At 40.6% G+C, this 27,154-nt stretch overlaps 1 protein-coding gene across 5 annotated transcripts in view; it reads left to right on the top strand.

Moving 5' to 3' along the window:
- arhgef9a (Cdc42 guanine nucleotide exchange factor (GEF) 9a) overlaps positions 1 to 27,154 on the top strand; it is a 61,866-nt gene that overhangs the window by 23,666 nt on the left and 11,046 nt on the right. For 4 of the 5 annotated variants that reach the window (XM_086023591.1, XM_086023593.1, XM_086023595.1 and 1 more), the window contains 7 exons: positions 12,394 to 12,573; positions 13,499 to 13,588; positions 19,787 to 19,987; positions 21,181 to 21,360; positions 22,465 to 22,697; positions 23,363 to 23,492; positions 26,156 to 26,287. In XM_086023591.1, coding sequence (XP_085879717.1) covers positions 12,394 to 12,573; positions 13,499 to 13,588; positions 19,787 to 19,987; positions 21,181 to 21,360; positions 22,465 to 22,697; positions 23,363 to 23,492; positions 26,156 to 26,287 — 1,146 coding nt within the window. The remainder of the gene's footprint in view (positions 1 to 12,393; positions 12,574 to 13,498; positions 13,589 to 19,786; positions 19,988 to 21,180; positions 21,361 to 22,464; positions 22,698 to 23,362; positions 23,493 to 26,155; positions 26,288 to 27,154) is intronic. The other variant, XM_086023592.1, reaches the window with a different exon arrangement.

Genomic DNA, 27,154 nt, shown 5'->3' with positions numbered 1-27,154 from the left:
AAATTGATTCCCAGCACCGCTCTTGCCCCCCTCCCCGCTCCTCCTTCGCTGGGCAAGTGATGTGGCATATTGGCGGAGCCTTGTGGATGCTCCGGTGTATTACGGTGAGAGTATGTTATACAGTGGTTATGTTGAACAACTATTTTACCACCCAATACCATGAGTTTGTTATCATCAACAGATATTAGTCCTTATTTCAGCTGCATTGAATCGAATGCAACAATGATCAGCCTAGCTTAATTGTTACGTGTGTGTCAGCTATGTGTGTGGTTTAGGGTTGCCAACTGTGCCATATTAGCCGGGACGTCACGTATTTTGGGCTAATTTGGTTTGTCCCATACGGGACCTTAAATGTCCTGCATATTGACTATCAACTCTTGCAAATACAGAAAACTGCAACCTACTGATCCTGTAATATAAGATGCGTTTAGAATGTTGATAACGACGGACATAGACGGGTTGGCAGCTCTATGTCTTGTCTTTTACTTGTATATTTGCTCGAACATACATTGCTGGTTCTTAAACTCTCGGCACTACACATGACTGATCCTAGATCAGATAAAGCGTCAATCTCAGAACAAGCGGCAATCACTCCACCTGTCATGTAAGGACTTCTCTCTGGCTTGCAAAATGACAGAAGACTGCTTGAGTCAGTCAAAAGCAGCCAGAAATATCCATGGAAAAAAATCAATTTGGTGAGTCACACTCCTCTTTTACATTTCAGATTTTTTACACCCGTTTTTTGATGAAAAGAGCCAAATTGTGGTTTCATATGAGGTTTCATATGAGGTGAGTCGCTGTCCTGTGAAATTCTTTTTTTATTTTTTCTTATTTTTACGTGAATGTGGTTTCAGCATTAACGTGAAAATTAGAACATATCTAATGAATGATCCTAAATCACTTTAAGTGAAATGAAAAAAAAAAATTGAACCAGCCAGACACTCTGGGTGCTCAGCACCCAGAAAAAGCTCTGAACCTAAAATCGCCCCTGGTTAGAATGATGCATTATCACGTCAAGCATTTTGGGCTACCTCTAAATAAGACAATGCAAGGTAAGTTTTTTTTCTTCCTCTTGTTTTTGGCCTCTTAATTTTATTCTGGCAGCTGTGAACCAATGATGAACTTTTACTGGATGCACATATGCAGAGGTTGGTCCGTCATTCGGTCCCCCCAAGAAAATGCCCAAAAAACGGGCGTCAGCCAGCAATGGACTAAAGGTCTGTCAGTGATGGACGAGGTTAGTGACGATTACACTGGCGGATGAAAAAACACATTCGTCAGTCCGTCATTTGTAAAAGGTGTCATCAATCGTCAGCTAAACGGGCATTCATCAGTCAGACTTTCAGTCTGACGGAATGCCCACCTCTGCACATATGTACTGCAGTGAAAGACTGTTCAAATTAAAAAATGGAGCAAAAGATATATAACTAGCTGACATTGCTGTCTTGACAGAGGTCTGCACTTTATGGATACTCTTGTTGAAATTAGTGAGGCGTGTGGCATTATTTTGGCCATCCACTTATGTTCCCAAGCATGGTTTGATTCCTAATAGAGAGCTAACTAGACACCTCACTCCATAAGATAAGAGTTGTTAAGTGCATCTGTCCTTATATTGCTCCCATAGTAGGTAATGTATAGGTGGTAATGGATAATAATACCAATATCATTTACGAGGATACAGTAAATGTATCTCTGCTTCTCTGAGGAATATAATGTGAGCTAGTGTTTCTCAGCAGCAATATGAGTACACCAGTCAATCTGTTGGTAAACAATGAGCTGCATAACAGTGTCTGTGTGACATTCAGTGTAAGGATGTTGAGCACAGTAACATCTGTAGAGTCCAGTTTGATGTAAACTGATTTGCTTGATTCTTCTCCTTCTCCTTCTCATTCTCCTTCTTTTTCTTCTTCTTCTTTTCCCAGATCACAATGGCACTGTTTTCGGACAGTGCCAAGCTTTGTGCACTGGAGTTATGCCTTAATGAATGAATTTGGTCTATTCTTGTGCTGTGCGATCAGATACTTGGGAAGGGCTTCAGGGTTATTTTAACAAGTGTAGACAGTAAATAGGCTCAGCTTACTAAACAAAAATCAATTTATTTGCTATTATGTGTTTTTGTCGTCCTCGTTACAGACTTGTTGAGGCATATGATTTTTAACTAAAAGAATGTCTTTACATTATGAGTCGATGCTTTTTAACTGTGATGATATGTTGAAGGACCTCATAGTTGAACAATGACTGGTGCAGGAATCGGTGGGACCAGCAAATGTACCATGCTAGACAGATCATGTACAGACAAGTCTTGTTTGCTGCAAGGGCTGTTTTCATGAAACTCTATTCATTTTCACTGACAAATGTGTGGATATGAAGTACCACCCTTGTTAGCAATTCAATATAGCCTACAGCCCAGCATCAGTAGCCACTGCTTGGAAAATAGCCAAGCAATACTCTTTTGCAAGTAATCCTATCAACTTACGTAGATTGAATAAACGATAAACCGGTCTATCCAGTTTTAAGTAGGATGAAAATGTGTCAAAACAAGATGAGGGCTAGGTCAGTCAAAGAGAAGAACATGTAGAGTCGGGTTTCAGTGCCTGTTGTTCACAAAAAATAAGTTTAGTATTTTAACAGGTGTAATACTGTGAACAATTTGACTGTTTTACAAACTATCGCTCTTCTATATATATGCATGAGTAAATTAGCATTGGTGTCTGTGCAGATTTAGACTTTCAGATGTGACCTTTGTTGTCTAAATGTCAGGGAGATTGGAGAGTGAGCCCACAGTGGAAGGGCACACTTATGTAATATGCTCCCTCTGCCTTTCACACACATGCACACACATACATATGCAAGCACAGAGCTGGATCTTGTTTGAGAAGGGTTGTCATATCTTAGCTGTGATGCTTCGTACAGCTCTTTGCAATTCACTGAAAGCCTCACTTTCATGAGCCTTTGCTTTTATCTGAATGTATGTGCGGAAAGTGCCCAGGAAATTATTTATGGCTTTAAAAATACTGATGCACTCCTTTTGGTGTTATTCTTTCAAACATATTCTTAGATCTTTGATCCAAACCCAAAGCGCTACGTGAAGATGTGTTGAGTGGTTGATTTGATAACTGGTTTGGGAATGTTTTGACTGAACTGAACCAAACACAGCATTGGAAATTATTTACAATCACAGTGAGCACCCATCATAATCTTCATGACAATGAGGACACAAATATTAGGACAGTACCTAATGATCATGCCCAAGATATCAGCTAGGTACTCTTGCTATTGATTTTCAGAAGTTATAGTGGATTCGAAACTTCTTTAACCCATTAAGGCCGGGAGCACATAACCGCATTTCTACCACTAGAGCAGGGAGCGCTTTTGCCTGGAGAGCGTATACGTAATTTTCTTTTTTTTAATACAATTCTCGGTCTCTTAACCAATGAAATGCATAAGAATATACACGTGACGATGTCGTGAGCCCGCGGAGGATGTTCCGGAATTCTTTCGAGTCATAATGGCGGTCGCCGTTGATCGCGAGAGCTCTGATATGAGTAACGGCAGTGATATGTGGACTTTGAACCAATAGAACCAGTCAAATGTGATATATGGTTAAGGTATATGTTTGCAGACAACGACAATATTGACATCTTTGTAACAAAATAGGGGATGGAAATTACCACTCCATTTTTTAAATTAAAAATATTCCTTCTCTTGAAATAGCAAAGATTAATAAACTTGGGCCTGTGTGAAAGCCACATGTCTAAAGTCCCAAAATCTTTTGGAATTATGTTTCTACCTGCTACAGGGGCTGAGACATTAATTATTTTGTAGGTGTTGATTTTCTGGGAAAACTTCAGGTTTTCAAGGGTAAGTCCAAAGATGACCTTAGGTTATGGGAAGTTGTTGAGCCAGGAGCTTTAGGCTTTAACGGGTTAAACAGTTGTTATAACTATGTATGACTATGTACACATGATGTTACTCAATCAACCAAGGCTTCAGTTCTTAGTTACCAATTTCCTTTGTGAAAAGATAGGTAGTATGAGTATGAGATGGGACAAGGGGTGGGCGATATGGGCAAAAAAAACTCAATGATAATTTGACGATATTCTACAAAATATCTGCACTTGATTCACAGACCAATTGTGAATAGACAGCGTTTGTGAACAACATCTCTTTTGAATTGAACAACATCTCTTTTAAATTGCTAAATACAGCTTCTGCAAAACACAATGATATTCAAAAAAATATGTATAGACTTACATTGATTTTTGGGAATATTTATGTCATTTAAATGTCTCTGCTGTTATTCCATAATGATATGACATTTTCAGATGCAGTAAGTTCTGGTGTACCACTGCCAACTACTAGAGGAATCAGAATCAGAAAAATGTGTTAACTACAGCAATCAGAATGAGAAAAAATGTATTTGATAGGTGACGTGTGACGAAGTGTCACCCAGCGAGAGAAAAAAAAGACGTCGTCATGACAACACCCATTCTCATACATTGGCCAACGTATTCAGAATAAAGTTGAATAACAAAACTGCAAATTCCCCGAAAAGTGCATTTACCCACTCATTCATCGCTGTGATATGTACGCTTGTCACTTTATTCGTGTTTGGGTGTATGGTGGCGGCACACTAATAAACCGTCGTAGTTTGTGCAACGTGTCTCGGGAGTACAGGCTAGTTATGAATGATGCGGAATAAAAGCGTGTAAACTGAATGTTAACCGATAATCCAGGATGTCACGTTTGACTTGCTCGCTAAAGTACTGAGTGTGTGAGTGCGTGCGTGCGTTTATATTTGTTGGTTCAAATCGGTGACGGTTTTCTGAGTGTGTGTGCGTGTTTAAGCTTTTGTTTAGCGTGCTTGCTCGGTCGCCAAGTTTTCCTCGTAATCTATATGGCTCGTGGTGCAACAGAATTGCTCTTCACAGTGACCGTTTTGGCACATCTAACAATGTTATTCCCACCGGCATCAGTCTTGTAAACTCTAAACCATTTACAGATGACGTGGACTCGCACCTCGCTCTGAATCCCCGCTCGACAGTCGACACTCCTCAATGAAATGAGGAGGAAATCAGATCAGCTGCAGTGAGGACTGTCACGTGACCGGGACCCGCTGATTCGGCGAATGATTATCTCTTCCTCCTCCTCTGCCGTCAATGCACACTGATTTTTCAGCATTTCCTCATACTTTGCGGCCGTCGGCTGACTCACTTTTCGAGGCAGTATTAATACTCGATCATGTAAAATTACACATCGTGAAAGCAAGATTGACGATGATATCGATAACGATACATATCGCCCTCCTCAATGTGGGACTATTTGTTACAGCTGTCTAATATGCATTAAAAGGTACTTGTGTGCCTTCAACTGTAAAAAAAAAAAAAAATACATTCCAAGTTATTGTTTGTTAATGTATCATTATGGCTGAAGGTTTTAACGTTGCGTAGCACTTTGAGATTTGCTTTGAAATGTGCTTTACAGAGGTGGGTAGAGTAGCCAAAAACTGTACTCCAGTAATAGTACTGTTACTTCAGAATAACATGGCTCAGGGTCTTACACTAAGCCTTTTTGTTGGGCCATCTTGAGCCATGTTGTAGTAGGGCTGTGCAATCAATCGAAATGTAATCATGATTTCGATTTTGGCTTCTCTCAATCTTAAAAATATTCAAATTGAAGAAAAATGATTAATCAACAGAGCCGCATGATGTGTGTTTGTGCATGTACCCGACGTTATCTAAGTACAGTACACTGACTGCACAATGTTACTTGTGCAGCAGGCATGTGACGTCATTTGATTTTGCCCTCCCTGAGCGTGCTTTAAGCTCTTTTATGACACCCCAAACTAAACGCACACCAAAATTAATTACACACATTGTATATTTAACTGATATTGTTTATAGCAATTTTGAAAAAAAAATATCCATGTGTTTGCAAATTCACTAAACAGGGCTTCTTATATGCCAATTCTTTCACTTTATTTGGGTGTGCACATCTGGTCACACGAAACAGGTTGTGACAGGGCAGTCAGAGAAAAACAGAAAAACGGGTTGGACTGAACTGAGTGTTTTTGTCTCCCCCATGCGAAAATTAACTATACGGGATCGATATAGCCACACTAGCTTCAAACAGAAGGGTGGAAAATGCTGACATCAAGTCAAATGACAAGGTGTTCAACACTTTGAACAAAGATGCGTCCTTTGTCGTGAAACCCTCCCGTAAATGTTACGTCGCAGTGCATGGCACGTTGGAAGGGAAGATGGTTGTGATTTCAGCGGTGGTCGGTGGTCAATGAAGTCAGCGAGGGGCTGGCCGTGCCCCTCCCCGCCTGGTGTGATGTCTGATGCCGGTAGTCTAGCAGTGGAGTCTGATGAGTATTAATTCAGGACCGCCTCTCCAACGCTGAGCCCTTCTCTGCCTGGTCCCCGCTCGCGAGGAAGGCAGCTCTGCAGCTGCGAACAGCCTGCACACCGCCTCTCCCCCGCCTGCTTTCATCTGCAGCCCGGAGAGTCGCTCGTTTGTCGGCTAGAGCAAAACACCATCAGGTGTTGACCAGCAGGGAGAAATCGCGGTGCAGACTGATGACGATGATGATGGTGAGGATGATGCATCCCTTCCTGTGCCATTAAGAATTACAAGGCGCAGTGTGAGGAGGCGTATCGGCATCTTTTTTTCCACGTTTTGCCCAACCGTAAAGGTGGATTACATGCTTGCCTGGGGTCTTCACAGCTGAATAGCGCCCGACTGAGAACGCCTCTCACGGCCCGCAGTGCTGCACCATGGCCTTGGATGTCCAGACTTGCGCGGTGTTTACGGTGATCGCGTTGCTGGTGCTTGTGAACGTGCTGTTGATGTTCATCCTCGGTACTCGTTAATGGATCTGCGGTCGGGGCCCGGTTCGCAGCGCACCTCACTGTCACACAGGAGAGGAGAGACAGGCGGTGCGCGGTGGTTGAGAGCGGGGACACCCGGCGCTCCATCACGGCTACGCGTTGAAATGAATGACGTTGGTACAACATAATGTATTTGTGTTATACCCCCAACCTTCTTCCCCCCCCCCCCCCGATCCTTCGTTGTGTATTGTGTCCTCACCGTTCGTTTGTGATAGATTACGTTGTTTGGTGGTGGTGCGGACACATTAGACCTGTGATGCTGTAACCTTTTTTCTGTGGTCACTCGCGTTATGCCCGCATTTAAACATGTCCCTTTCGTCGACCTCCTCTCTTTTCTCTCCTCCATGTTGTATTCCATGGCTTATGAGCATGAGAGTTATTTACTTCTCTCACTGTTATTAGTCGACTGGGTGATATTTTTTAACCTCATCCTGCTGCCGGATGATTTTTATTGTTCATTATTCACAACATAGCAGCAAATATGTGATCTCCCTACTGAGGACAACGTGTTATTCCTAGCAAAGGCCTGCAAGTGATATGTGTGCTGCAGACGCTGCAAGATCATGGTACATGAACACTGATAAGTTGTGGAGAATGGCTAGGCCCAAAAAAAAGGAGGGCTCCCCATTAGGTATCCCCCATTTTATTTTAGATGCAGTTCAACTCTGCTCCCATTTGTAGCTCTGTAATATTTGCACTTCAATGCATATGTTACTGAGGCTCACAGGTCTTCTTTTTTTTTTTTTTTCATCCGCCAAGTGAAAAGGCATGTTGGAGGGAAAAATGCCTGTTTCATTTCTTCCGCATGCAGTAGCATGAGCCAATAAAGGATGGGAGGCAGGTGTCATAAATGTTTAATGGATTTTATAAATAGATATGCTAAAAGCCCATCTCACTGTTATTCATGGCATTCCTATTATTAGTGATGGTGGGCAGGCTAGTTTTTTTTTTTTTTTTTTTTTTTTTTTTTAGATATGTGATATACTGTAATAGCTCTCTCACCCTGTAGATAATATGTGTTTGTTTTGTGACGGTGGAAACGTTTCACTGCATGTGTCGACAAATACTTGGCAGCCATTTGTATTACAAGGGCAGGTAACTCTTTCACTTGTCATGGCATGTGGGCCGATGTTCTCTTCACCGTCGAACAAAGCTTGAGCTTACTTCCATGCAGAGGCCACACAGTAGTTGTAAGCAGAGCATCATGATGTTGTATACCGTTGTGGCTATGGCACAATCTTAAAGTAAGCAGCACGGCACGTGTTCACACGTTAGCAAGTCCATGTCTGCAGTGGTTTGTTTTTGTGCATGTAATACAACTCCTTTGTATCGACTCTGTAGTCTTTTATTGAATCGGAAGGCATTCACACGTTTGTAATCCCTCCAGGGCAGGTGCCTTCTTACAGCTTTCTGTTAAATGTTGTGCAAAGTGTGAATGTGTGTATAGCGTGCGTGAGTGACAAAACCATGTGTGTGAGAGAGGGGCTGCTATTTCTCACTGATTTGAGGAAGAGCTATTTCTGATTGGCTCCCAGACTCGGGGTATATGTGTATTACATAACAAGGTTGGCAGACGCAGGGAGGACGGACCACGAGACTCACTCTGTGCGTCAGAAAGAGAAGCCTCTTTCTGGAATATAGCACCGTGTTAATAGACAGCTTGGGCTCCGCTCTCGTGAACAACCGTAATTTTGAGCTCGATTGGAAGGGATCATCAGTCATGATCCTGTGAGCCGGACTTCTCCATGCATACTCTCTCCTTACAGTTACATGCTACGAACATGGTAAGGCTTGTTGAGACATATGTATTTGCTTAGGAATGCCGTCGGTGCTTTAGTGCAACTATGCTACAACTACAAAGGGAGGAAGAATGCAGTGGCGTCGCCGGCGCAGCGAATGCTGATGCTTTGTGGTGCAAAGATAGAAGGACTCAAGCCATTGTGTTTCTAACTCGGTGTTAATTCATGTCGCTTGAACTTGCCACATGAGTCCACACTAAGAGAGACATTCCTCTGCATTGGTTTGCTTTGACCTAAATGCAGATCTTGCAACGTGCAACTGGCCATACTGTATAGGTCATTACAGCTGTCAGATCTCAGGCCATGAGTGTTTGTGTGTAAGAGCGTCCTGATGTTATTTGATCAAGCCGCTGTATGGCTGAGTTGAGCAAAGGCAGGGGCAATTGTTGGGATTGATTACATAATACTTTTAATTTATTCAGACATGTAGGGAAATGAATGCACTATATTGGAGAGTGCTGATCTCATTAGGGTGATGGGAAGAGGGGAAGGAGGGAACCGAATAGGAAGGAGCATTGGGCTAGTGACTGGATCGCTGTCTCCCCCTTGTTCCTGATGTCTGTTGCCTGTATTACAGCAGATTGATAGGAACTGCACTGTGGTGAATTGGGCAGAATATGGTGTAGTGCAGTGGTGTGAACCTGATAAGATTTAATAAGGGAGCATCAAGGCTGACCTCTGTTCTGTATGTGCTGGCCAAGTTGGGTCGATCATGCCATGATGTATTTCTGCATTGTAATCATTTCAGTCTGAATGATATAAATCCAATTTCTCTTCCTGAATGAACAAAGATTTTTAATCTTTTTGAGCAGCCTCCATCCGTGCTGTTTCCATGGCAGCGTGACACATGTTTTTGCAGTAATCCTCCTCTCTTCCTGAAGTGAAGAGCTTTGCGATATAGGCTGGAGCTATTGTTGCAGCGGCTCACAGCCCTGTGTGATTGCCGATTTAATCAACCTACTCAGTGACATCTTTGAGCGAAAACCTGCATGCAAAAATGGGTGCTTTTTGCATGACATGCAAGGAAGAATTTCACAGTTTCTCCAGATACATTGCCTTAGTTTACCGAGAATGTGAACAACTTTGCGCATTAAATGCTTCATTAGAACTCCAATATGATGGGGTGGTTAATCATGTGTCCCAAAAAGCAAATTGTAACTTTTTTATGCTTGTTCTGTTGCATGAGTTCCAGCAACCAACTGGTGTTATCATACACTGTTTATTTATTTACTGTATGCAAAGTTTTAACTGAAGTAAAATTTAGGGCTTTCACCAACAATTTTTTTAGAATCAGTTATTCCTTTGATTGCTCTGGTAATCGGCCCACACTTACGCCAGTCGACAATTGTTTTTCTTTTTTTTCCTGACAGTGATAAGCACGTCTCTGCAAGTAGCACTTAAGTTTGCTAAAGTTGTTGTATTGTAACACTACACTCAGTTCAAAGTAAGTGAGTCCTTCCATTATCCGAACCGCTCATCCTCACAAGGGTGGCGGGCGTGCTGGAGCCTATCCCAGCTGTATTCGGGCAGTAGGCGGGGTACACTGGCCTGAACTGGTTGTCAGCCAATCGCAGGGCAAAAATAGACAACCATTCACACCCACAATTTCCCTCGGGACAATCTACAGTGTTAAATTAACACTAGCATGTTTTTGGAATGTTGGAGCACCCAAGTCTAACACCCACATTCACAGGGAGAACATGCAAACTCCACACGGGAAGGCCGGAGCCCGTATTCGAACCCCGGACCTCTGTACTGTGAGGCGGATGTGCTAACCAGTCGCCACCATGCTGCCTCAAAGTAAACATTTTCATATTAATTTACTTATAAGCCAGGATTTGGCGTGACAGTCTTGCCAGTGCAAGTGGCACCCTGTGGAACTCCGGAGGACTTTTTAAAAAATGATCCATCTGCACCTGTCACTTGCTTGCCCTTTATATTTTTTTTACACATTTCCCACAATAATCATGTCACTTTACACTCACACTCGATCACTGCTTAGCAGTGTTGGGGACAATGCGTTACAAAAGTAACACATTGCTGTAATAGATTACATTTAGGCAGTAAAAAAAGTAAAATATGAGTTACTCATTATATTTTTACAATCTTATTTCAGTTATCGATTCCTGTAACAGGTTACGTTTTTGAGACCACAAGACAAAATTAACCACTAAAATGATAGGAGAAAGTGATCCATTAGTTAATTTACAACACAAGCTGTTAATTGAAACAATCACCATTCATTTATTACTTGCCTATAGAGTATCGCAAAAAAAATGCGCATATAGTTCAGAGAGTCTTTCTTACAAACACTTTATTTATTTTTTCCAGGCTAGTCAGCATCTTACATGGCTGAGAAGTCATTGGTTGAGAGACCAATCACTGTCATGGTTTCATGAAATAAAAATACAAAACATTCAAAATACAAGCAGGAATAAACCTAAGTAAAAATCAGCATTTAGAATTGTGAAGAAGTATTTTGCTTTTTAGATATGATTTAAATGAATGTACCATCTATGGCAGTATGCAAAATGGGGACCACTCTGATTGGTTGTTAGCAAGCAAAATGCAAATCAGTACGATTCTGGGCGAAAGACCTCGCCTGGCCGCTTACCTCATGGTACGGCAACGCCAATTGGACTAACTTGCTTGTTTATTTTTTCCATCTGTTCGCTCAATCACCTTGAACCTTTGTCTCCATGTAGTCAAGAGACTGACAACTACCTGAACTTTGAATTGTGTTTTGTTCTTTTTTTTTGTAAAGGAAAAGAAGAAAAGATGTGCTCGGTTCGGATCTCTCGTTATCAATGGATATTTTTAATTTTACTACACATTCCCTATCTGTCTGGTTACATCAATGATCAATTACACTTCATCTATCACTATTATTTGTTGGACCAATGTTCAAGTATAACTTCAATACACAAAAATAAAAATGTTAGTGATAATAGGAACACAGTGGGAATATAAACTTATCTTCCCCATGTGTGTAAATTATTTGGAGTATGTTTGGTACTTTTATTTATGGTGTACAGTCTGGGATTATTTGTTTACTAGGTCCCACTTAAGCAGTGTCGCTGTTTCTTTTAGCTACCTGTATCCCTGAAAGAATGACAATCAGCTCACAGGCCATGATCTCCCCCTACTGACTGATGCATGTCTGTTTACCCTGTCACAGTTTTGCCCTTTTTGTGTTGGTGCACTTTGTTGTATTGTGCTGTGGTTTGTGTATAGCAACTGGGTAATGCTGTTTACAGTCCTTAGCGCTAACAGTGGGCTTTGAGGGGTTTGTATTTTGAATTCATTTGTAATCTGAGTGGTTTCAACACAAAGGATAAGTATTGCAGTTGCTGAAATATTTATTTTAATAAATTATTTCAATTGATACACAATTCATAAATAAATTATTCTTTAAGAAGCCTAAAAAGAGATTTAAGATGTATAATAACTTAAACCCATACACCATGTGAATTTTATTTATTTATTTTTTTAAGATGCATAATAGAACAAATAATTGAGGAACAGATTGTGGTATAATACACTGAGTGTAGATGTTAGTCTATAATGTGTTCAGTTCAGATGAAATTTATCTTGCAATTTGTTAATCCTGCAGTGTTTTGTCATTGGTGTCAACACAGTTGTAGACCATTTTTAATGAGCTATGGATTGAGATATATTCTCTATTCTCACCTATTCTTTAGTTGATAAGTGGAGGGTCAATCGTCAACGCTGAGGCGGTATGGGACCATGTGACCATGGCGGACCGGGAGTTGGCATTTAAGGCCGGTGACGTCATAAAAGTGCTGGATGCCTCCAACAAGGACTGGTGGTGGGGACAGATTGATGAAGAGGAGGGATGGTTCCCTGCCAGCTTTGTGCGGGTGAGTCTGTTGAAGCCACAGCTGGCCCACAACTGCAGACATAACATACACCCACACACACAACTGGAGGCACATGAACATATGCCAACAAACAAACATTGCTATACTGGCTCTTCACACATATTGTATAAACAGTGGTGAACAATCATTTATTTGAATACATGTAATACATATTGCCCCACTAAAAATAAATGCTGAGGATGTCCCTTTTGTCTTTTCTCTCTCAAATGCACTCACCATTTCGTCATTTCACATTCCCTGCTAATAAAGAAGAAGGAATAAAAGCATAGATCAGCATGGTTTTGTTGTCTTTTCGAGCTGGTCACTGTGCAATCTGCTCACAGCCACCCAGCAAGACCTGCGTGCTGTTGTTGCCCTGCTGGTAGCTGGTGACACCAGCAAGACACCAGCTGGTCACCAGCTATCACCAGCTCCAGACAGGGCCCCAGAAACATACGCGGCTGTGGCTCACTTCATAGAGCGGGTTGCCCAGTGACCGAAAGTTTGGCTGTTTAAAACTTGGCTGTTTTCCATTGGTCTTGCTGGAGTTCCCAGTAAGACACCAGCATGAAAACATAACTAAACCAGGCTGGTTTACGCTATTTTTTAAAATTGATTTATTTTTTATTTTGTTTTTGGTTTTTTACCCGAGTTGTGATTATAAAATAACCCACATCTGAACAGAACTGACCCAGCTCTTGTTTGAAATGATGTCTGATGAAGCAACTGTGTGTTATTTATTTGAGGGCTCAACGAAGCAAGATTTAGCATTGTTGTCGGTGGAGGTTTACAGCCGAACACCTCCTCCGCCTCCAGACACCCCTCATTGCCATTCCCACCTGTCCACCCTTCCATTGTCACTCCCAAGAGGGCAGGACTGTCAACCAAAAAGTATCTTTCTGTTGTGTCATTCTTTCTCTCCAAGGTGGAACCCCACCCTCCTCAGCCCCAAACAAAACAGGTTTTCTATATCAACCCCATAGCAACTCCACGGTTCCAAAACACCACGTCAAAGGTGCGTTTTTTACCAGCCTCATCCAACCATCTAGCCTGTCCAACCCACCACGCAACGCACCCTCAACATTACCAATCATTAACCTCATCCAATCACCTTTGACAGGTGTCATAGATACTAGGTCGTAGTGATGAGTCAAAAGTAAAGTTCTTGATTTTTACCAAAATATTTAAGATATTAGGCAGTTTGAGTGACTACTACTATTAATGTAAAATTTACATAAATATCGATGCCAATTGCTATTTTTTTATCATTTTTTTCAGTACAATTCATTTACTGTTGACTCTGACTATTTTTCAGTTGTAAGGCTGCGCTACTGGTTCTCGTCTCTGCAGTTCAGTGCTCTCCCACCCGTCACTCTGCTTGTCTGTGGCGCTGCATTTCTCATTTTGTGTTTGGCATTCTACCCGTCACTTCTTCAGTGTTATATTGGCAAAGTGTGTGTCGTCAGGTGTTGGCTGCTGGGCATTTAAAGTCACGCTCACTGTGCCCTTTCTATTAGCGGGATTGTATCTTATGTGTGTGAACCTGTGGGCATAAATGTGTGGGTTGTGCATGTGAGTAAATTTGCAAAGATCTACAGTGGTTTTAGAAAGTGAACACATCACTGTTAAAAAAAACATAAATACAATAACAGCAATAGTTGTGACAAACTGTGTTAACTGACACTGGTTTTCTGAAGTGCTCCTGCGGCCATGTGGCAGTATCTTTTATAAAAGACTGCTTGTTTTTAATGCAGGTCACCGGCATTCAATGTCGGATTTCAGCCTTGATGCTTATGTGTAGAAATTTCTGCAGATTCTCAGAATTTTTTTATGATATTCTGGATCATAGATGATGACATCTCTAAACTGCTTGCAATTGTACATTGAGAAACATTCTTAAACTGTTGGAATATTTGCTCAGGCAGTTGTTCACAAAGAGGTGAACCTCACCCCATCCTTGCTTGTAAACAGCTGATTCTTTTGGGGGGGGCATTCTCCTTTTATACCCAATCATAATCACTTACCTATTTCCAATTAACCTGTTCACCTGTGTGGATGTTTCAAATACAGTAGGTGGTTTTTTTTTCTCGCATTTCTCAACCTTACCAGTCTCCTGTTTCCCCTGTCCCAGCTTTTTTGGAACATGTTGCAGGCATCGAATTGAAAATGAGAGAATATTTGCAAAAAAAAAATACGTTCATCAGTTCGAACATTAAATGTCCTGTCTTTGTAGTGCATTCAATTGAATATATGTGACAAAGGATTTGCAAATAATTTTATTCAGTTTTTATTTCTCTTTTACACAATGTCCCAACTTATTGGAATTGGGGTTCGTGTACTGTATTTTACAGTATTGCTGTACCATTAAAAGTGTAAGGAAATGCAGAATATTTTGCGCAGGAATATTATGTATACGCCCCCACTAGTCTATAGACAATATTCTGATTAATGTTGCATTTGTGGAATAAGGATTAAGAATTAACCAGATGAATGCATCCATTTTTATCCATGTAAGGTATTTTATAAAAGAAAAATACAATGCAATTATTATTCTTTTTATATTTTGTTTTATTTACAGTGTGTTGTTATTATTATATAGTCACAATGTAAATACAATAAACTTCCCAAAAATATATTTTGCATTGAAAATGAAACACAAATTATCCGACTCATTTTATAACATAAGTGAGTGGTTTTTTTTAGCAAATAGTGAGGGCTATGTTTCAGCCAACCCTCAAAAAAAAAAAAAAACGTGTTTGAGTACATTTTGTAACCAGTCACCCACGTGTATGCAAGGGATTACTATACCAAGACTTGAAATAATCCGATTTGTATTGCAAAGTCAATTTTTATTTTGAACCTCATACTAATATTGAAAAGCAACACTGTGAACGGGCGTTTATGTGACATAAGTTACATTACCTACGTCAGGGAAGTCGGAGGCGGAAGCAAATGTATTATGTTGACGGAGTGCGAACATGAAAAAGAAGAACAATGTCAGGAAAAAAAGATAAAATAGCCAAAGTGTGGTAGCATTTCAGGCTGAAATGGAAGGCGAGCACAGTGACGTGTAATCGTAGTAACATGGACCTTGCTCTCCACCCAAGACGGCCGGTATGAAGCCACGTAGGGCACAAAACAAGCTAACAATAACGTAGTGCAGATCAGTGAGATTAATGTTAATGTACCTTACTACATAACCTTTGCCTTGTGGTGGGCTAGGTTTCTGTTAATTGTGGCTTGTTTATTACCATGGTGACAAGTACAATATGTATAGGCCCGCAATCATAATGAGTTGTAAGTTGTCATTGTAAGTTTTGATTAGTGCACTAGGCACTGTGACATATGGCCAGTGCAGTACTGTAAGTGGCTACAATTTGAGTCATGTGGATGCAGAAGGTGGTCAAGGTGGTCAGAGAGGACTGCAGAGTAAATGAGGTCATGTACCCATTAGAGGAGGGTTTTGGTGAAGTCAAATGATGGAGATATTTGCGAATAGCAGGGGTCGAATGTGAATTCTGTCGTTATCAATAGATAATTCATAGGAACATGTAGTGGCAATATAAACGTATCTTCCCATGTGTGTAAAGTAATTTGAGTATGTTGATCATTTTATTTATGGTGTAAAGTCTGGGATTATTTATTGGACCAAATTTCAGTTTCCATATTTGTATTTTTATCTTGTCATTGATACATATATTAATCAAAGACAGTGATCGCCCACCATAGTCATAACAATTAACATTATACCCCACACTATATAGTTAAAGATCCTCGTTACAAGTTAATTTTACCAGCTATGTTTGCAAATTTTGCATTTTCCTTTTAAATTGTCGAAATCATGAATCCATTGATCCCCGATTTAAAAAAAAAAAAAAAAAAAAAAAAAAAAATATTTAAAGTAATGAGTAATTTATTACTCTACATAGATGGTAATATTATAATATAAAGACACTTATTCCTTTCAATGCAAGTAACAAATAATATGAAATATATTATATTTTGGAAGTAACATGCCCAACACTGGTCTTATACTATATTGATGGACATTGGGCTTTGGTTGAAGGCACTGAGAGCGTTATGAAGCGAGGTCATCACATTTAGTGACAGATGTATTAATATTTGTTTCACAAAGATAATTTACACAACTTTAATATTGTATAATTGTGGACAATTGGGGAAACTGAGTTACACTCTCTCAAATATGGGTGGGGTGAAACACTCGCCGTGCTCCTGGTTGGTTCGCTTCACGTAATATCCTTTTTACAGTATAATCCAAAACTCTGAATATCCTGACTGCTGCACGTCGGCTTTGCCCAACAATGGAATAGTGTGTCCAGTCAAAAATACACGCAAAGACAGCACCAAGGTTGCTGTGATGAGATGGCCATTAATACCTGCCGGAGTGGTGTGGGGCATCAACACTGTTTGAGCTGTCCATGCCTCTGATCCCAATAGGATCCATTCTCAAACTTAGATATTTATACCTTTGATGCTTCAGTTGAGGCGCTATATTTGCTGTATGGTACCAGAAAGGAAAGGGGCATGGGTATTGATTAGCAGATTCACACAATGACCACCCAAGGAGCAGAGTGGCTTCTCCGTGCCGCAAAAAGAAGTTAAAACCACAGTTACACATTGACAGGTGGCGCCAAAATCTATAACTGACTGCCAAAATTCATTTGTGGCAAACTGCGGCTATAATGTCTTATTTTGCGGAGCCGATCAATGGTGTCATCGGACGAGTGAATTAAGACATTACAGCTGATCACAAAATGTGCATAAAATGAGAAAAATTGGCCAAGCCAAAATAGCCAATCAGATCAGTGCAAAGTCTATTTCAGTGTGTCTCAATTATTTTCTGTTACGCCTCCATCAGGAAGAAGAAAACCTTTTTACGCCCCCTCAACTCTCCGCTGGAACTACAAAGAATATCTTTTGTCTATAAAAGTGTTACACCTCTACCTTAAAGGAAAACCAAAAAGAAAGAATTATAGACCAACTTACATCAAAGAATAACTTCATTAACGTTTTCAGTCTGTCACAGAAAAGATTTGAAATGTATCAATTTGCTTGAAATTTAAATAGATAAATAAATAACACCATCGCTCTCAACTGCTGAAGTGAATGTGCTATTACACTTTACTTTTGTACGGCAAAAAAAAAAAAAAAACCATGGTCCCATGTCACACGCTACCCTCCCCGGCATCGCACACCACCCCCATATTTGAGAAGGACTGGTCTAGTTTAAACACTTCCAAAATGTGTAACGCTGGCCTCAGGCCAATACCTCATAAGTCATATTTTGGTAAAAAAAAAAACCGATACTGTTGGTCAGTCCACACGTGTGGGTATTACTTTTACACATTATTGACCAATGTAAAGTGTTGAAAATGTCTTGCTGTCTTTCACGACGCAATGCTAATGGTTGAACAAACTTTCCATCTTTGTGGTCTCCTGAAAAGTGACTATTTTGGAGAAACAAGGTTTTGAACCGACGCCAGCGATAGTCGTACAAAGAATATTTGTCTTATTCTGAGTCAGGTGGTCTAAGCTCATAAAGGCACAGCCATAAAAATACTGTATTATGTCGCATCCTAAAATGCTTGCTGCTCAAGTGAAGTTGCACAAGGACAGTTCATGACTTTTTTTAATGAATGCCTTATGTTTTTGAAGCAAGAAATCTTAAACTGCAAATTTAAACTGAAATTGTATTTGTGTTAGAAATTTCCCTACTGGGAATGTTTATAGACATAAAAATACAGTTTGCTGCTAAGCATAATGTGAGTTTAAGAAATAAAAAATGTTGATTGTATTAAAAAGGAAACCAATTGGTCATAAATTATTAAATGTCTTATTTTCTCTTTTGTATTTATAATTGCTCTTTAACCAAGCAATGATATACACTGAAAAAATTGTATGTTGAATTTTCATCAAGTGGTTGCACGAAATAAAATCATCTGGATCCAGATAAATTTTTAAGTAGACTATACATCTACTTTAAAAATGTATCTAAATACAACATTATACTTGAATACTTGATTGTTTGATATAATTTTCAATAGGAAATTCGAATACTGAAATATTCGATAGCTACAACCCTACATTCAACTACTCCGTAATCGTGTCATATTTAGGGTTGAAACGCCCCCGAGTAATTTGAGTACCTCGGTTAAAAACAAATGCTTGAGGAATTTTTTTCTGCCTTGAGTATCGGTAAAAGAATATTCACGTGTAGCCTACACTGTCAGGAAGAAGGAGTCAAGTTAACTGCGCTACAATTGTTTATTCTTTACTTTGAAATTATTCCCGGCAGCGTGTTGTGGTCTAAAGGCTTCTTTATACTCCCGCGTCGGCGCGAGCGACAACTGACGCATTGCATCACGTGACCGACACGTTGTGCTGTGCGACATGTTGGCGACAGGTCTGCATCACATGCCGCGCACATGTCGGAAATTGCTGCTGCGTATACGACGCCGCGCGCATTCTCTCTCGTGATTGGTCCGTTATATCACATCCAAATTAAGAGAAGAATAGCTTCGCCAAAAGACAATATAAATTGGCCCAGACAGAACCCAGAACTAAATCCAACTGAAAATATGTGGGCGGTGGGCTGTGCACAAGAGATGCAGTTACATTTGGACAAATTTGGAATGCTTCTGCAAGCAAACGTGGCCCATTAGTCAAGAAGTGCAATGCTAACATCCTACCCCAAAAAATGAATATTGTAATTGAAACAAATGTGCTTCAACAAACCACAGTTCCAGGTTTAGTGTGGTTGTTTTTATAAACAGTACCGGTATATTTTTTTTCAACTGATTTGAGCAGGTTATAGATCACACGTACAGTGGAATTTTTTAAACATCATCTACAATGGCATTTTTTGCTCAGGAATCCTCTTAACAGTGGTGTGGTCACTTCTTGTCTATATCCCTTTTTACGTGTGCATATGTTAGTGGTGTGTCTGTGTGGGGGGTGGTTCACACACAAAGTAGGATGTCCTCTGGGAACTAATCTTTGAAATGCTATGACGTGCGCCATAGTATCTGTGTCTGATGTAGCTGTTGTATGTGGGATAAGTCAGATTCAATTTTGGATTAAGGGTCTGGAGTGAGTTTTGTCTGTTAAAACCTTTTCATCAAATGTAGTTAACACACAATTTACCTGGCCATCACGTGTCCATGTTTGTGCGTGTAAATGTATTTGTCCTTAGTTGTGGGTGAATCAAGAGGATGGAGGAGGGGAACCAGCCGAAGGGACGAGCGAGGTTCAAAATGGTCACCTGGACCCAGCCAACGATTGTTTGTGTCTGGGCTCGCCTCTCCAGAACCGTGACCAGATGAGAGCTAACGTCATCAATGAGATCATGAGCACGGAGAGACACTACATCAAACACCTCAAGGACATTTGTGAGGTACAAAATGCATATAAACTAGCTAAATATCAGATATCATTATTAGCTGCTAGACAGCAAATACATACAGCTTTAAAAGGGACAAATGATGGAAAATCAACATTTTAATGTTGGTTTCTTGAGGTGCATACCCACCCATCAAGTTTAAAATCAATCTATCAGGAAAATCTTGAGTTACCTGTCTATTTCTGAAAGTGTGTCTATGGGCCATTCTGTACATCTACCCCACTGTTACAGATGAGCTACTGTTCCCAAAATTATAAACTAAAAATCCTCCCGCAGTCATTTTTTCAACACGTCTTTTTATAAAGACACGTGGGATCTGTTTTAAATTGTGGATGCATAACATACAAGGGATCTATGATGGCCATCGAGAATTTCGGTAGATTCCCGAATGGCTGGTCCATTGCTGGCCGAAACTGTCGCGCATCTAGTCCGGTTCTCCCTTTACAACCACTCGCCCCGTCGAGAATAATATATTTTCCTTTAAATACACTCAGGACAATTTTATTACTTATTTTTAAACTGTGAGTATGTGTACAGCAACAGCACATGTATATTGTTGAATATTGAAACATATGGCAAATGTCAATTGTTGGCAGATTTTTTTCAGCAAGGACACTTACAACTGTGTACTCCACTTATTTTAAATATCAATGGGTGCCAAACATACTGTATGAGGTACACCCTTGGCACAAGAATCTAAAATGCATTTACAGTGCATTTGAAAGTCTCCACTGGTTGTTCCAGGTACAATTTATGTCACCTAAATGATCTGCTTTTTCAGCCAGTAGATTCAAATTTGATAAAAGCCTTCCACAGACGCACAGAAAAACACCTGGGAACTGTTTTACATTGTTTTGAATATTAGTTGTCAGTGAATAGTTTGACAATTGTGTGACCAATAGCCACTATAATGCTTGTTACCATTTATGGTCTCTTTACACATGTGCAAGATAATAAACAATACATAATACATAATAAAGATATAATACAATACAGTACAGTGGACCCCCGCATACTTGAGGTTTGGCACCTGCAGATTCTCCATTTTTGTTCAATATTTTTTAATATAGTTGAATATTAAATTTTTTTCGTGGATGATGCATAATGAATGTTTATCAATGGTGTTATGTATATATATGTATATATATATATATATAATTTTTATTTTATTTTTTATTTTTTTGCAGGGTTACCTTCGCCAGTGCAGGAAGCGTGTGGACATGTTTAATGATGACCAACTGAAGGTCATCTTTGGAAACATTGAGGACATCTACCGCTTCCAGATGGGATTTGTTAGAGACTTGGAGAAACAGTACAACACAGAGGAGCCCCACCTTTCTGAAATTGGACCATGCTTTTTGGAACATGTGAGTTCATTGTGCACTTTTCAAATATATGTTTTTAAATTAAAATACAAATGGGTAGACTTAAACATGCACCACCAGAGTAAAAGAACGTGACATGTGCTCACATCTCACTCTGCTGTGCCTGTCCTGTTCTTTGTCCTGCTTAAAGTGGAAATGAACCCATAGATTTTCTTTAGAAGAACATGTTCTATGCAGGCCCACTAGTCTAAACACAGCATTCTGGTTAATATTGCATTTGTGGAATAAAACCCACCCGTTTGTGGTCCACTGTGGGCCAGCCATTTTGCCACTTTCTGTCGACTGAAAATGATATCACAGTTGCAGGTAACGACCAATCACGGCTCACTTGTTTTCTGACACAGAGCCATGATTGGTTGTTACCGGAGCCCTGAGCAAAGCAAACGCCCCCAAAGTCCCACCCATCCCACTTGATTAGCTGCCAATTACATTAGCAATACTGGGTGCATTCTTCAAACTACCAGTCAAATCAATTCAAACCCCCCACTGGCTGATATTCAAACAAAAATAGTGACTCACCGTGCTGTGCAGCCTGCTCAAAACCTGGTCTCTCACTCAAATCTGTCCCGCAAGCAACAACTCACTATTTTCCTCGCCGCGCCCGCCACGTCCATTGAAGCCTCGCCGCAAAAAATAGACTAATGACGGACTGCAGACCAATGGCGGACTAATTAAAGGGCTTTCCGTCTATGCTTAGTCCATCTATTTTAAATGTTATCCCATCATTCGTCAACCGTCAGCAAAACGGGCCTCCTTCTTTGACGGAGAGACGAACCGGTCTATCACATAGACGGAATGGCCAGCTCTGTGTTTTTGTTTTGTCTATGAGTCATGAGCCATTGTAGTATTAAGACATAAACATTCTGTTTTGACTCCTGAACATCTTGTTCGAATGAAAATTCATTGTGCTGGGCAATAATATTTTGCTTCAGTCCTGTAGGAAGCAGTAATGTACATGACTCACATCTTAAACATACAATAAATCATGAATATAAAAACTATATTCTTGAGTGCATTAAGCTTGGAAGATGACCATTTTAATTCATTTGACTTTTTACTTGATATTACTGCTCTTCTTTATTACAGCAAGATGGTTTCTGGATATATTCAGAATACTGTAATAACCACCTGGACGCTTGCATGGAGCTGAGCAAGTTGATGAGGGATGGCAGGTACCAGCACTTCTTTGAGGCCTGTCGACTCCTTCAGCAAATGATTGACATAGCCATAGACGGCTTCTTGCTCACCCCTGTCCAGAAGATCTGCAAATATCCCCTCCAGTTGGCTGAGCTTCTCAAATACACTGCACAAGAGCACAGGTATGATGCATTGATAGAAGTCCTTAGTCCTTTGAAAATAATCTGTTGTGAATTTATCTTGTGTTCTGTTGCATATTATCAAATGTTCATTTTAGCACATTTGAAGAATCGGCGCTTTATAGCTCTCTTCTAAAGTATTTGAAGAAGGGCTCCCTTAGTGTACGGTACATGAAAATTGAGACGTGTAGACCCTTGCGTGCAAGCCCACAGAAACGTAGTGCAAGAGATTTAGCATAACTCAGCCAGGTCATTCACAAACGAGGCGCGGTTCAGCCAGATAGGGACAGGTGCCAGCTCTGCCAGCCAATTCACAGTGTTTGACTTCAGAGAATCTGCCAAGTATAGGCCATCCCTCTGTCAAACACATACGCACTATATTTCGATCTATTGCAGTCAGCGGCAAAGAGGGAACAACCCCAATCAGATAGCGTTGATGCAGTCGTTTTTACAGTCGCTAGACCAAGTGGCTAATTAGAATTCGATAGTGACTCACTGCCTTGCTATTGGACCTTGTTCCAGCAGGCTTACCATTATTATTTCAGACTGTGTCTTTCATTACTTTAACATCACCAGAATTGTTTGTAAAAGAGTGGTTTTCAAAGAGCTTAACTTGACCCTTTAATTCCCCAAGAGTCAATATGTGTGCACTGTGTCTGTGTCTGTAGCGACTATCGATACGTGGCAGCAGCCTTGGCAGTAATGCGAAACGTCACCCAGCAGATCAATGAGAGGAAGAGGAGGCTGGAAAACATTGACAAAATTGCCCAGTGGCAAGCATCTGTTTTGGACTGGGAGGTACGTACGTATGTGCGTGTGCGTGGGCGTGGGCGTGTGCGCGTGTGTTCAAAGTACAAATGTCTTCTCACTGGGTCTGTACACTCCTCAGAGCTACAGCTTTCGTGTCCTGTACACTTGACTTTTTCAGCTTTGGTACCATGAAGTGGAAACACAACAATCGGTCGGGTACATCGGTGTAGCACGTACCTTGAGGGAAAAAATATACTCCCCTGTTTCTGACAGCTTGATGTCCAGGGTTCTAAATTAACACCCGCCTAGCCGCCAAATGCGGGTTGAAATTCATTTTGGCAGGTGTTGATAAAACTTAACGGCCAGTTTGGCCGGTGATGCATGAGGCAATCGTGTCAGTCAGAGATATACCAAGGGTTGGGCATCGAGTCTTGACAATCGATTGGACGGTACTATTCTCACGGAATCGTTCACATTTAAATTTTTACGTTGCGGTGCCTCGTCCGCCAACCAGAAGAACAACTTGCTCAGACTACCGAAGAAGTGCGCGCATGCATGGGTCACGCAGGGGTGCCCGGCACCGATCAAAAGTGTGGCTTAACTTTGTCAAACAAAATGAAGAGTCGCCCCAGTGCAACGCTTACAATAAAGCCTGCTGAACACGAGGCGGCAGCGGCGCTCATTTGCTATCCACGCTCGGTATTTCACCATCCGCACCTCGTGTTTGGGGGCATTTTTGGGGAGTATCAGACATGTTTGATAATTTCGGCGCTAAGTGTGCGGTGCAAAGGAGCCAACCTTTGGCACACTGCAATTACCCACGGCGCATGCTCTCTTCATACACCAAATATGCTGACGTCCAGTGAGTACACTTCGGAGGCTCTACTGGAGGTTAAATTAATTGATCATTGGCAAGATCACGCCTGCTTTGAACAGTGTCAGGTCCCCAGAATATAAGGAACAAAGAGAAGCAATCTTTTAGCCTCTGTGCAACAAGGATCTGACTCGGAGGTCGCCATCTTGAATGGACACATGATTCCAAACATGAAATCAACGCAATTTTAGTAAAAAATGAATACCTTAAAAATTCACATTCATAAATTTGATATTTATACTTGTTAAAAATAACCCTTTGAGAAACTCATAGTAGTTAATAAAAAAATGAAAAGTAAAATAAATAACTGGTTAGCATCTCCATTTCAACCACTAGGGGTGTCTGAATTTTTAAGGGTCAGTCACATCGGGAAAAATCAAAGGAGGCAAGTCTAGGTAAAGATATGCAAAGCTATATTTATTTGTATATGTAGTTTAGAGTTGGAAAATAATACCTAGGTAATAAAACAAAACATCAATGATTTTTCAAGATTTTGGCGTGGCCCTATCGAATGATGACTGATTGGTTGAAAACAAGTAAGTGAGAGATGAGAACCAACATCTTCTGATTTTTTGCCTTGCCACTCAGTGTAACTACCATAGTACAATGCAGGAAAATGACACGGGCCATATCAAATGTTAATTTACTCTGTGCAAGCTGCTAAAAATGAATGGCCGTAGTTTGGACACCCCAAAAAGAATTGATATCGAGAATCAAAACAATGGAGAGGAAATGGACCCCGGAATCGTTCAAATTCGAACGATGACCAACCCTACTCTACGCTATGTTTTGTTCTTGGTCATTTGTACTTCTGGCAGTGACTCCTACATTTCCAGTAAATACAATGTCATGTTTCTAAAAAATGACCATTGGCAGCGCAAACGCCTGCATTTCCCACAACAGTTGAGAGTGCAACCAGCCTGTGAAACAAACAAAGATAGTGTGAGAGAGGGAGACAAAAACAGCGGAGCTAAAGTGCAAAAATATATAAATAAAAAGTGGTTAGTGGAAACTCTCGTTGGCTGGTAACTTCAGAGCCACATTTGCTGGTGTTCAAAAAATTTAAATCATTTAATCATTTAAAACCCTGGTGGTGTCTTGTAACTGTATGCTGGTTTATGTACTAAATCCATTCTGTCTGTCTTCATCCTCTTCATCTTGTGATCACAACAAGTTATGGACTTGGTGCTCAGTTTCATTTTCATACAAATAAAATCGTTTCCCCACAATTCAATAAGAGTTAATTGCATGAGCTCTCACACTTCCAGACATCAACAGAGCAGACATTAACAGCATGCACACATCAATTTTTTGTCTTATAATTGTAGTTACTGTCATATGATTTGTTGCAACTTTTCTCAACAGCCTGTTTTCTAACACTTGGCATATCACAATTGTACAAAGTGTTTATTAATAGATACAGATTCTGGGCACAGCATAGAAGAATTAAAAAAAAAAGAAGACATCCAAAGATGAGTGTGCAATACTCATAATCTGAAAGACCTGAGAGATGATTGTTTTTGTTTTTCAGAATTAGATAAGGTAAAAATTATGTTAAGCATATCTTTAATTGTTTTATCGAATAACCATTTGCTGAGTGACTTGAAACATTTTTGGGGGGTTGAAGCCATAACCACATGCAACTGCTGCAGTTTGTTTCAGAATTTGGGGGTAGGTTCTTTATTTACTGGAAGCATGCCCAAAGGCTGCATAGCACAAGTCCTTGCACATAGGATAGGGTTGAATCCAAATATAATTAATGCTGCGTATTATTTATTTTTTTTCAAAGAGGAAACTTTTGATTTATTGATTTTTGTATTTGTTTGAATGTGTCTAGGGAGATGATATCTTGGACAGAAGCTCCGAGCTCATCTACACTGGGGAGCTGTCATGGATCTATCAGCCATATGGGCGCAGCCAGCAGCGAGTCTTCTTCCTCTTTGATCACCAGCTGGTTCTCTGTAAGAAGGTAGAATGTCTTCGTCTTTGTTCACTTTCTTCCTTTCATTTTGATTCTGTTTGCTCGAACACAAGCTGATAAGGGAGAACACAAACCAAGTCCGCTGCTTGAAGGTTGTGCGTCCCATGCTGACCGCAGGGATGCTTGAAGTCAATGCGACTTCTTGCCTAGGCTGGAAATTTACTGTATTAGCAGGCATCGCAAGACGCATGAGCCCTCGGTTAAGTTCAAATACTCAGCACATTTCTCAAAATGTAACTGCGGTGGTTTGGGCTTCGATGCACCGAGGCTGTGCTCCCCTGTCAGACGAATGTTCATGCTCGGCTACACTCAACTATCCATGTACACGGAGGCACAGGCACGAATGCAGTGAGACACTTGGACACGCTGTCTCACCGAGGCGGAGGAAACGCATCCTCACGTGCATCCAAATGTGAACCGAAAACCATTATCTCACCGTTTACACGCAGACACGCAGTGGATAGTTCATGTATGGCTTACATACTGTTAGTGATGTCTTCATTAATCATTTATTGACGTCATCTGCCCTCTATTTATCACTGCTGATCATTCCTGGCACCACAAAGCAATTCCAATATGTGGGCAGATCTCAGTTTTTACAGTGCTACCTAAAAAAAGACCCAAGGATGTGCTGAATTACTGTATTTGTTTTTGTCTTTTTTTTCGCAATTTGTTTCTATACATCCTCCTCCAGCATTCTAAATCCAGTGGCAGCCCTCTGGGGGTGTTAGCCCTCCATCTTTTCCTCTTCTATTGTTCTTATCAGTATTCTACATCGATGCAGGTTTATCTCTGCATGCTCATTAGCTGTTCTGTTTCTCATTTTACCCCTGCTGACCACATCATGCGACTGGA

The sequence above is a fragment of the Filicampus tigris genome, chromosome 2 (genome assembly GCF_054856515.1).
Source record: "Filicampus tigris isolate MCC_2025a chromosome 2, RoL_Ftig_1.0, whole genome shotgun sequence".
Taxonomy (NCBI): domain Eukaryota; kingdom Metazoa; phylum Chordata; class Actinopteri; order Syngnathiformes; family Syngnathidae; genus Filicampus; species Filicampus tigris.
This window is presented reverse-complemented; position numbering and strand designations above follow the sequence as displayed.